We start from the raw sequence: 12,805 nt of genomic DNA, 5'->3' as shown, positions 1-12,805 counted from the left end.
TGCCCTCCACTGTCTCTAACCTTCCATCCCCCCAGGGTTGGGACTTGAAAAGGGTCCTGGCAGGCCAGCTTCAGCCATGCAGACACAACCAAAGCCCTCCTGTGTTGACACCCCCATCTTTTCTGCACATTGGAACCACCTGGAGAAACTATGTAAAATCCAATGTGTGTCACACACCCCCACTGACTGACTTAGTTTTAGGGGATGGCAGTACATGCAGTAAGAGAGAAGGAAGCAAAAATCTCCCAATTGATCTGATTCAGGTACATGCCCACCGCAAGTAGGCAATAATGTCAAAAAGTGAACTAGCCAGACATGGTTGCTCTGGAGGCCGAGATAAGAGGATCACTGTGAGTTTGATGCCAGCCTGAAACATGGTGAATTCCAGGTCAGCCTGGGATAGAATGAGACCCTACCTTGAGAAACTAATTTATCTATATACACGTGTGCACGCACGCGCACGCGCGCGCACACACACACACACACACACACACACATACATACATATACAAATACAACAAAAGTGAAATAATCAAATTTCTTGAAGAGGATGCAGAAAGGCCATGATGATTACCTTTGCCTTTCCTAGTAACAAAAATTCTTGCCATGTTAAATCTGTCATTATGTGGTTTCAGTAAGACACTTAAACACACACACACACACACACACACACACACACACACACAAATTCTAGTCTTCAGCCAAAAAGAATGTGTAGGTACAGGTAAAAAACATACCTTGTTCTTTTTCTAAAGAAAATACTGGAGTAAACTTATTACTAAGAAAAGAAAAAAATCTTTTGCATAATCCAAGGAAATCATGACTGCACTAAAGATTACTAAAGTTAAAAATAAACTAAAAATAGTAATATGCTAAAAATATTCAATTTGACAAGGATAGAAAAATATATTAAGTTGTCCAATTCACTAATGATTCACATAACTCAATGACTACTCAAAATCAAATGGAATGATTTCACAATAGCTACAAAAGTCTTGAATGATCTCAGGCCAATTTTTACTAGGACATAAATGTCCTGCTTTGTTTAGAAATGGTCTCATTTTATTTTCTTGCTGCATCACTATCAACTTATCTTTAATGGTCCAAAGTGACTGCCCCAGTGTCTACCATTATTTTCTTGTGTCAGCCCAGAAGAAGGTGGAAAAGAAAATGGGGGGAAGACTTCATATAATTTCATTAGAATGGGACACATTAGAAGCTTCCCATTGCCACTTCTGGTCATATATCCATAACAAGAATCTAAAAGTGTACCCACACTGATCTTCAAGGAGTGCTGAAAAATGAAATGTTACCTTAACCTGTATAATCTTATACAGAGCTAAATAGCTTAGCACTATTTGGGGGGACAATTAAAAGTCTTTGTGGAAGATTTCCTTACTAATAGGTACAAGAAAAAAAAAAAAACGGAGGCGAAGTTGTGTCTATATAGTCAAAATAAGCTGTAAAAATAGCTAGGAGCAAGGCTCAGTGGTAGTGTTTACCTAGCATGCATGAAGCCCTGAGTTCGATCACCAGTTCTTCAAGATATATTTTTTTTAAAAAACTACATTGATACATAAATTATAAAAATACATTAAAGTTACACAAATTCAAGCATGACATGAATATACCATGAAAGCCTTCCTCATTCCTGGGACAATAATAAATTGTTACAGTAACTTTGAAATATATTAGAGGGAGGGTCAGCATTTAGCTGGATTCACAGAATATATTGATGTCCCCTGTGATACTAACAAAAATGAAACTCTGAAACAGAGGTGCCATTTCTGGAATCCCAAGAACTCTCTTTAGGGCAACAGTCACAAATAAGAAAAAGCTGGAATTCCAAGGGAGCACGAAAACAAGGCCAAGTTGAGGCATGACAAGGCATTAAAGAAAACATCAACATTTCTTGCACAATTTCTGAAAATGTGTCACCATCTATAAAGCCTCTCCCACTGGCAAGAAGACAACTTAACTAGATAATTGAAATAGCCAAAGTCAGGACTCAGCCCTTATTTGACCCAGGGAAACTGAATTTTAAAGTGAACAAAAATGTGTACCAAGCAGCATTCCATGTTGCTATACTTTTGACATAAACCCGGAGAATATTTTTTTTATCAGCATTCTAAATTTACCCAACTGGAATCATGTCTTAAGTATTGTACAATTTAACCTTTACAAATGAAGGGCTTGCCTTCTAATGGAAAGAATGTATTTCACATTAATGAGAGAATGCAATGTCCTTGGCTTAGGCACTATCCAGCAAAATAGGACCTTTTTTGTACATTATGCTGAGTTATGTAGTAAGGCTAGATGGCAAATTTGTGCAGATAATAAAATTTTGAAATCATTGATTACCTAGAATTGATTGTTTAAAAATCATAGATGCTGCTAAACTTTCTCAAAATCACAATCGTTGAAGTTTTAGATTAAAAAGCAATAGTTTTGGCTGAAAGTATGGCTCAGTGGTCAAGTGTACTTCCTGTGCAAGCATGATGGTCTGGAACTGCTAGAGTTCAAATCTCCAGATCCCACGTAAAAAGTTGGACATACCCACACCAGTAACCCCAGTCCTGCAGGGAGGGGTGCAGAGATGTGAGAATCGCTGGAGCCCCACAAGCTTCAGAATGTGCTCTGGTCACCTTAAGCCACCTGTCACAGGCAAGTAAGTGGGCATCACACCACACACACACACACACACACACTCACAAATCACATTACATATAAAAAAATGTGAAGCACAATAGCTCATGAGAATGAGAAAATAATTATGCTCTATACCATGAGGAAAGTGACCCAACAACATTTTTGAGCCTTAAAACGTCTCCTAAGGGATAATTTCATTTAATTACAACAACAATGTTTTAAATCAAAGATGATGGGTTTCGGGGCAAAACTGTAGTGAAAAAAATCATCTGTTATAAAAATGCATGATCATAATATATATATATAAATGTATGCATACTGCAAGAATTTTTTAGAGTAAACGAATGTATCAACACACAGACATGTGGTTTTATTTTATATTAATACCAAGTATGTAGAAAAGAACCTTCCACAAAACATTGTTAACGTACCAAGAATAAAATGTAATCATGCCAAAATCTTGTCAAATAAATGTTTCATTTTTTAGTGTTTACAATGATTGATGTATCTGTTAAATATAAGATGGCTGTTCTATTCAATCCATTGCTCAGAACCTTGATTATCGGGGCTGGAGAAATGGCTTAGTGGTTAAGGTGTTTGCCTACAAAGCCAAAGGACCCAGGTTTGATTCCCCAGGACCCATGTAAGCCAGATGCACATGGGGGTGCACGCATCTGAAGTTTGTTTGCAGCAGCTGGTGGCCCTGGTGCACCCATATCCTCCCTCCCTCCGCCCCCCCTCAGCTATGCACTTCATTTCAGTGGGACAGCACAGAGGCTGAGCCTCTGGGGGTACACAGGCTTCCCTGACAGTTACTATTATAGACTAGAGAAGAAAAGGCATTAAACGCAAAAGAGATAGCCTGCATATCCACAGTACCTGTAAGGATGCTTGACAAAGGACACGTTTCATGGCAGGATGGCTTGGGAACTCTTGCCCATTGGCTACTTCATCTCTCAGTGCCTCAGAGGCCCTCACCATGGCTTTCCTTGAAGAGGCCGTTTGCCTTCTGCCATGTTCTGCTGTAGCTGCTTCAGATACCATCTCCCCTCCTTTCCCTTGGTTGTATTCGGCGTCCTTAAACCAACATCCCTGGACAAAATCATTTCATTACATGACTACAGCGGTTTGAATGTGAAATATCTCCCACATGCCCATGTGTCTGAACACGTGGACCCCAACTGGTGGTGCCATTTGGATGGTGGGAGAACCTTTAGGAGGTGGAGCCTCGCTGGAAGGGGTGGAGCCTCATTGCAGGGGACAGGCCTTGAGGATTTACAGTCTACCCCAATTTCATGTCTACTCTCTGCTTCCTGACTGCCGACACAATGTGACCAGCCACTGCACGCTCTTCCCTCATGCACTACCACGGTTATTTTCCATGATGGACTGTGTTACCCCACACTGTAAGCCAAGACAACTCCTGCCTCCCTGAGGACAAGTAATCTCTCAGAGCGACAAAAAAAGTGACTAATTCAGTTACTAACCATTTTTGCCTTGTATTTGCCAAGAAACTCCTTTAGTAGTTTCCTTAGCTTCTAGTATGTTCAGCTCATACCCACAGTTTGAATCCTGCTCACACATTACCACAAGACCAAACCACAAAGAGACTCTAACTGCCAAAGAGATCTTACCATCTCTTCAATCTTCACATTTTTATGTCTCTGACCACTGGACATCTAAAAGAGATGTTTCTACTAGAAATCAGGTTGCATCTTGCATTAGAACTTTTTTTTTTAACTTTCATTGGTTTGGTTCAAAGTCACGGGTGCATTCCATAACTCCCTTTGATTATTGGTTCCCCCACACACCACCTCTTGTTTGTGGGTTCTCTTATTCTAATTGCTCCCCTGATCCACCTGATGGCTTCACCATACAACTAATTTCTAGTTTTCTCATTTTTAGTCCAAATTCCTTCTGTTTCACATTCCTGTCTTCGTAAACTAAAGTGGAATTTGCAGCTCAGTTCAACATATCCAAAACCAAATTCATTTCCTTTCTCTCCTCATGCTGCTATCCCCTGCCTTCTACTTTTCAGTTAATGGCTTAACCAACCAGTCATCCCACGTGGGGACTTAACATCATCCTAAATTCACCAGTGTACTTCTCCACTTCTTAGGGAACACACAGTACAGCTGCCCCAGAATTGTTCCGTAGCTGCTGAGTGCTTGTGTTTTGTGATTTTGCTTGTGGTTTTTGTTTTTATCTTCTCCATTCCTTCCACCTCAAATCAGACATTCCACATCTATTACCTGGACCAACACACTTACATGAAACTGCTAGCGGGAAACTACATACCAGTCTTTTTCTCAACTCTACCATAAAAATTCTTTCTAAGACACAATCTAACTTCAATAGACAGTATCTTTGTATTAATGGCATATATTATGCTAGGGCTTAATTATACAAATGAAAGCAAAATACAAAATTAGCATCCTCTACATAAGGAACAGTCTCTAATCATATGATTAATACCCCAAACTCGAGATTCATAAAGCATTCCACTTATGGTATGTTGACTATAGAATAACCATCTCATGCACACAGCCAGGCAAAGAACAAGTAAAAAAAAAAGCATGGGGAATCAGTAAGTAGTGCTCAAGCAGAGAGATGGAAGGAGACCTACCTCTAAGCTTACAGGTAAAACCCAGTGGATCTGTAGCTCCTGAGAGCACAATCACCTTGTGTGAGCCAGCACCTGCCTTACATGGGCAAGACCCTTTACATTTTGTATTTCTAGGAGTACTCACCTTTGCTAACCTTTAGCAAACAGTGCCAACTTCTCCCAGTCCATAGCCTATGACAGATTATGAGAGTAAGGGTAAGGTTTATCTGTGTACCATGTGATGAGGCTAGCAACGAAGAGAAAACAGTAGAGGAGAAGGAATCAAATCCCCTAGGAACATCAGAACCCTTCTCAATGCCAACCTTCAAGCCCTCAGACTTACAGATTATTAAGCATTAAGATTAATTAAGATTATTAAAAACTGATGCCCTACTGCCCACAGTTAAAGTGAGACTCCTAGGGCTGGAAAGGGAGCTCAGTCAAGGAAATTGCTCGCCTCACAAGTGTGGGGGGCCTGAGTTTGACTCCTAACGCCCATGTAAAAATGCCAGACAGGGTAGTCTGCATCTGTCATCGTGCACTGGGGAAGCAGACACTGAAGGGTCCCCGGGGCTCACTACCAGCCAATCTAGGCTAAGTGGTGAGCTCTGAGCCAATGAGAAATGCTGTCTCAGGCAAGGTGGTTAGCATTCCCTAGGATGCCACCTGAGATGGCCCTCTGGCTTCCATAGACATGTGTACACACAAGTATAAGTGTACATAAATAAATACATACATGTTTTCAAGAATAACTAAAGTCAGATTCTTCAGTATTCAAAAGGCACACACACAGGACTTTGTATCTCTAGTCATAAAAAATGTTTTGATATCCCGAGTGCCAAGCTAGTCTCACACTGTGCATGCTGCTCTTTACAGACAGACAGCTCTACTCACGGGCTAGCACATTCTTCCTCATCTTTTAAGTCACCTTTCTGAGGACAGATTTGTCATCACCCCCTCTGAAAAATCCCCCTTGCTCACATATCCAGGGTGTCTTTCAAGGCCTCCATGCAATTTTGCATGTGGCTTGCATGTTGCACCTCCCACAGAGAACTGTAATTATTTGTCTGTTTTTCTCTTTCCTACAATAAATTACTACCTTATTATGGATAACACCATGTTTACTTTTTCTTTGTATCTCCTGGCTGCACAGGTTTTCATAACAAAATGCCACAGCATTTATTCCCTCACATTTCTGAAGTGCAAGACCAAGGCATTAACAAGTCTGATTTCCCCTGAGATCTTTCCATGGCTATTAATGACCCCCTTCTCTCTGGACCTCTCTTGGTTATGCTTCTATAGATGAGTATTGCTGGTATCTGTATATTCAAACCTCTTCTTTTAAAGACACCAGTCATGTTAATTAGGGCCCAACCGACAGCCTCACTTTAACTTAATCACCTTTTTAAATACCCTATCTGTAAATTCACTCCACTTTGGTTACGAAGGTTAGAACTTCACCATATAATTCCTGTGGAAGAGGGGGCAAAACTCAGTCCATAACACAGTCTTTGGGGACAATGTGTTTAATCCACTCATCTTTGCCTGAATGAGCCAGCTGGGACTAGAGATGGTGTGCAAATCCATTCAACGTCTGTTTGTTTGCCTCTTTGCTTTCATGAGCACCTGCAACTCACAAGGCACCATGTGAAGGCCAAGAAAAGCTCACAAGGAAGTAAATGCAGCTTCCACATGCCCTGGGAATCAATCACCGGGGTAAGTGGCTACTTCTCTAGCTGCTTTTGTAAAAGAAAACACATTTTAGTAGAATCCAGGGCAGAGAGCCTATAGCCATAAAGTCCAGTGCCCTAAAGGCCTTTCCAAGGACATCTAGAGCCCCAGGGACCACCACAGGCAAAAGCAGGGACCAAATCAGATGGTAGATATATAATGCTCTATGAGAAGTATGAGGCACCACATGAGCTATGATGATTGTTACACAGAATGCAAAGTTTGCTCCCTGTGTTGAAGTCGCTGGAGCATAAAAAATACCATGGAAAAGACTACACTGACAGAAGGGAAATACAAGATCTAAAAACCCAGAAAAAGTGTAAAGGAAATTATATCTATCTAACGATGACCTACATGTCTGGTTCTTTTTAATAGCAGAGGAAGTAACAGTAAATGCTTACAAGGTCTTCCTGTGAGCCAAACCAGGGCCAAGTCCAATGCACATATCATGGCATCCGTAAAGCAACCTTGAGTGAGCAATGCTGTTCTTTTACCTTTTTCCCAAGGAAGTAGAAGGAGCCTGAGAAGCTTTAGAATGACTAAGGTTACAGAGACAGTACTGATACTGTAGAGTATTTAAGGTCAAAGCCTGGACAGGCAACCCATTTCAAAATCGTTTATTTCCACAGGACACAGAGCTCAAGTGTTTGCCTGATGTCAAAGCACGGCCTATGCCTTACGGCGTGCCAGGAACAACTCGGGTGCACATCTGGTTCCCAGTACAATTAGCACTCCTTTCTGCTCTCTCAAGTGTCCCAGTTTAGACTAATGATATGGTCCCCCTGCTATCGTGCCACCAGCCCAGCATGAGGCATCTGCACAATCTTCCAGGCCCAGTGAACAAGAAAAGTATGAGAGCCTTGATTGCAAATTCAGGGGAGAAGGGCTACAAAGACTACTCAAATAAAATCAGCTTTTCTTTATGCCCCATTCTCCCATCTGACTTCGCATGCAAAACCCAAGTTGAAAAATACAACTGGTATGAATTTCAAGATGGTTGTAGGCAATTATTAAACCTGGTGAGGGACTCTTCTAAGCTCAAAGCCTGGAGCCCCTGCATTGGGCACACATGTTTTATAAAGGGCCCTAGGTATACTCTTTCTCAAGTCATTCAAATGGGTCTACGATGTTGTCATGTTCTGTCACCAGTCTGCCAACAGGAAGCAAGCAGCAACCTACTACTGTCCAAACCTGGATGTTAAACACTGGATATTAGGTTGATAAAATCATTTCTTTAGAAGAAATGTTTTACGGTATTTCTAATGAGGCACAAATTTTCACTTCACAGGCAAGCCAAGGATATAAATTCAAGCAAATTAGGTCACTCTACCACTTTTATCTATGATCTAAAATGAATTCATCTAGATAATGTAACCTACCTATGATTTCAAATAAAAATTCAGAATATACAAGATGAAATAGCACATTATAAACAAAATTCAAAATTTAAGGATAATTGGGGAGCTGTCATTAAAAATGAGGTGGGGAGAAATAGGATGGGTCAATTCCTTGATTCTACCATTAATTCATTCAATCAGCATTACTGAGCAGCTGCATTAACAAAATCCTGGGGGTGAACAGGCAAGCAAGATCTGCTCTGCTCCTCTACAACCTTATGGTCAATTCAGTAGCATGAGACTAATGAGTGAATCAACTAGTTTAGCTATGAGAAGAAGTCAAGGCCTTGACACCAAGTAGAATCGCCAGTTACATAAGGGAAGCAGTCCAGGTATGGAGGCACAGTCATGCAACCTCACCACTAGGAAAGATAACACAAGAGGTTCATGAGCTAAAGGCCAGCCTGGGCTACCTAATAAGCCCTACTCTCTAAAAATAACAAAGGTCACAGAAGCCCAAGCAAGAATGGTATAACAGGGGAAAGGCAAATCACTGTAAAGGACAGTCACATCAAAGCACAAAGCTTGCTCAAACAGTTAAGTGTGTTCTTGAGTTGCAACTAGAAAAGAAGTTGCAGATAGAAGGATCCCATGGCACACATAAAAAAAAAGGGGGTGATGGTCATGTGGTCATGGGCTGCTGATGATGGGGAAGTATTGTCCCAGTTTTATCATATCCTTAGGATAGGGAGAAAAACATTGGGCCAAACAATGTGAATATCTTTAAAGCTTTCAGTACATATAAGCATATGCTAATATGAAAGCTAGATGGACTACATCAATTCCAGATGACCAAGTAAAACTTTAAGGGGGTTAAGAGCCATTACAAATAATTCCCAAAGAAGAAAACTAAACAATGTACTGTAAATAATTCCCACAAGACAACTGACTAATGTATTTAAATAAATTTTAGACTCTGAATGGTTACAACCCCCCCCCCAAAAAAAAAGAAGCCAGAGTTGATCTTTAAGATGATGTGGGAGATGGCATGGGGCTGCAGGCAAGAGGACTGCCATGAGTTTAAGGCCAGCCTAAGCTACAGAGGGAGACCCTTTCTCAGAGAATTTAAAAATTCAGACCAGAAACCACATTTGTGCATTTGTATAAAAGCATATGCAAGCACAAATAATGGGCAAAGAAAAGGGAAAGCAAAAGCTCATCATTTCTAAATAATGCGCAAAATCATAAGATGATGCTCTGTTAAAAGGAAGAAACCTTTTATTTCATACCTCCTATACTCTCTTGCCTCATTCTACGAATAGTAATAACGAGTTTGCAATTCTAGTAATGAGGTGTACAGATTGGAGGAAAACCTGACACTTTAAATAAAGATCAACAAGTTGATGTCTAAGACAGATTTGATTAGCTGTCTATTTCTGCGACTTGGCATTTACACAGTACTCTTTTCATCTATTTTCAGAAAGCACTGACTCTTTAAGAAATGACTCAGATTCTCCAAGTCAGAAGGCTGACACCAAGAAAGTTTCATCAAACTGAAAAATGGTTAAAAGTTGAATCCCCTTTAAAAACATGTTCTTTTCACCTGTTTACAGTCATTGCCACAAGAGAGCGTTCCATATTCCTGTGTCAGCCATGGCCAGCGTGTTCTCTAACCCCTGCACCTTTTCAGTGCACCTATACTGATTTTGAAACACCCACTCGGAAGTCAACCTGTGCGGTTTATATCGCTTGAGACATTGTTCTTTCCTTCTTGCCACAACCAAGTGAGTTTCCTCCTCCAGCATGAATATAAGCAGAAACTTCAAACTCCATGAAAAGGAAGTTTGGCATCTGAAACATTTCCCTTCGGGCCAGAAGGGTTTGGAGCATTGCATGAATGGGCAAGATTGGAGGGTTTGAATGCAGTTGAGGAGGTTAGCTCTAAGGTTCTCAGAAGGATGCTGTCACGGGCATCCAGATGCTCAGGAGCCAACTTCAAATTCAAAAATTCCACTGATCTATCAGGAATAAACTTTCCCACAATTTTGCCCCTCCAACCCGAAAATGAATGAAATTTGTTTTTCTTTCTTTCTTTTTTTTTTTTTTTTTTTTTTTTTGGAGCAGACTTGTAGTGAGTCAGCTGTGAAACCTGGAAATAGAGTTCCTGCCCAGTTCTACGAAATCCCGAAGTTGTCAGACACGACTTTTATGACGGGGCTCTCCAGGGCTCAGTGTGCTCTGGGGACCGGGACCGAGCAGAGGAGGAAGGAGATGGTGGGCCAGCGAGGGAGGGAGCACACATGTGGCTTTAATATGCAACAGCTGCTGGAGATCGCGACCCGCGGCTCCTGCTGGACTGCGCCTCCCCGCAGGAACCCCGAGTTTCAAAGATCATCACCAGGCACTTCGGCGTCCTTAATCTGGACCACAGAGTCCAGCTGCACCAGATTTCAGGGTTGCTTCACAAAAGGCCATGCACCTGAACGTAGGAGATTTAAGCCGGACGCCTCCGCTCTGAAACCAAGTGTCAGGGGACAGGGGGAGAGAGAGAGAGAGAGAGAGAGAGAGAGGGAGGGAGGGAGGGAGGGAGAGAGATGGCCGTGGGGGGCCCCCATGAAGTGAGCCCGGGAGAGGGATAAAGAAAGGTGAAGGACGGGGGGCGCTCTCGCTCGGAGCTGGCTTCTGCAAGCCCTGGAGCTCGGGGGCGCGTGTGCAGGGAGCGGCGTCCCGGGGCCCCGCGGGCGGCACTCACCGACACCAGGAACTCCAGCGTGCCCACGTAGTCGCGCTCGGTCTTCTGCAGCTCGCTGAGCACGCACACGCGCAGGCGGAGCTGCTTCTCCGCGTCCCGGGCGCTCTCGTCGCTCATGGTGCGGGGCCGGTGGGCTGCGGACCGACGGACGGACGGACGCGGGAACTGCGAGGCGCCCCGGGCGAGCTAAGTTGCCGCCTCCTCCACCGAGTCCGAGCGGGGACGCGGGGCGCGGCCGGGCGCGGGGCGGAGGCGCGGGCGCGCGGGGCTCGGCTGGGGCTCCCGGGAGAGCGGGCGCACCGCCCGGCCCGCCGCTTCGGCCTCACGCGGCCCCGGCCCGAGGGGAGGCGGCTCCGGCAGCCCCGGCGGTGACTTGGACATCAATCAAATGCTTTCTGTCCATGTGACTCCGACCCTTTACCCTTCGCCAAATCTCAGGAAAAAGGAAACACAACCCTGGGGAAGTGGGTCTTGCCAGCTAACCAAACACACACACACACACACACACACACACACACACACACACACACGCCTGCCTCTGAGATGGAACTAATCGGAGGCTCCCAAATCGAGGAGGACACACTCCCAAGACAGCTCCAAGGCTATTGTTTAAGCTTTAATGTGTTTTGCACAAATCCTGAAAGCAAAGAAACAAGTCCCCACGGTTACATAACTTCATGGGAACAAAAAAACAACCACGGTATTGACCCTCCCGCTTTGGCAAAGGAACACATTGATTTTTGGTTTTATTCGAGTACAAAACAGGTTTGCATGAGAAAAAAAGAAGAAGAAAAAGAAAGACATCCTGAGAATATTTCACAGGGCAGACAACCTTCTGTCAGCACTTAGAGAGCCCATTAGCATAATGAATGAAGATGCCCTAGGACAGTGACAGCCCATACTTTAAACTCCAGATACCAGAGGCATCGCCCCTGCTAGATGCCTTTTAGACATCTTTGTGCGTCTATAACGTTTTTCAGCAACAACATAGTATGTAAATTAAAGGAGAAGGAAGGATATTTGTTGCTGGTTTTGTTTCCAAGAGCAACTTTGATTTTTAAAAAAGTTATTATTGAATAGTCATCAAAAGGTAGGTAGGTCGAGACATGATACATACATACTAGATTATAATGTTCAGTTTTGAACGTGGAAAGACAGAGCATTGGACTTGCGTGCTTAAGTTTAGTGCCTTTTCGTACTTGCAAATAGAGTCAAGACCTGTAAGCACTGTTTGTTTCCGATCAATTTAACAAATTTTACAACCCCCGTACATATTTCTCTAGCTATTACACATACATATTTTCCAAGGTGTTTTTTAACTTAGAATAAGTTTAACCATTTATAACTAATGACGTTGAGATAAACTAAGTCAATGCTTTTGATGCAATGGGGCATGTTTACTTGATCAAAGAATGGAAAGCATTAACAAATTAAATTTTTTTAAAAAAACAACTTTCTGGATATTTGCGCTAAAAAAAAAAAAAAAAAAAAAAAAAAAAAAGAATTTCCAGGGCTGGAGAGGTGGCTTAGCAGTTAAGCGCTTGCCTGTGAAGCCTAAGGACCCCGGTTCAAAGCTCAATTCCCCAGGACCCACGTTAGCCAGATGCACAAGGGGGCACATGCATCTGGAGTTAGTTTGCAGTGGCTGGTGGTCCTGGCGTGCTCCCCCCCAACATCTATCTTTCTCTCTCCCTCTTTCTCTCTGTCGCTCTCAAATAAATAAATAAAAAT

The 12,805-nt window shown here is 42.7% G+C and overlaps 1 protein-coding gene across 1 annotated transcript in view; it reads right to left on the bottom strand.

The window, feature by feature from the left end:
• Window positions 1-11,191, bottom strand: part of Prex2 (phosphatidylinositol-3,4,5-trisphosphate dependent Rac exchange factor 2) — a 318,249-nt gene extending 307,058 nt beyond the window's left edge. The window contains exon 1 of the mRNA XM_045143485.1: window positions 11,075-11,191. Within this exon, the coding sequence (XP_044999420.1) occupies window positions 11,075-11,191 (117 nt within the window). The remainder of the gene's footprint in view (window positions 1-11,074) is intronic.
• Window positions 11,192-12,805: the final 1,614 nt, after the last annotated feature.

Source organism: Jaculus jaculus, chromosome 2 (genome assembly GCF_020740685.1).
Source record: "Jaculus jaculus isolate mJacJac1 chromosome 2, mJacJac1.mat.Y.cur, whole genome shotgun sequence".
Lineage (NCBI taxonomy): Eukaryota > Metazoa > Chordata > Mammalia > Rodentia > Dipodidae > Jaculus > Jaculus jaculus.
The sequence above is the reverse complement of the archived record's forward strand: the minus strand, read 5'-3'. Positions and strand labels throughout refer to the sequence as shown.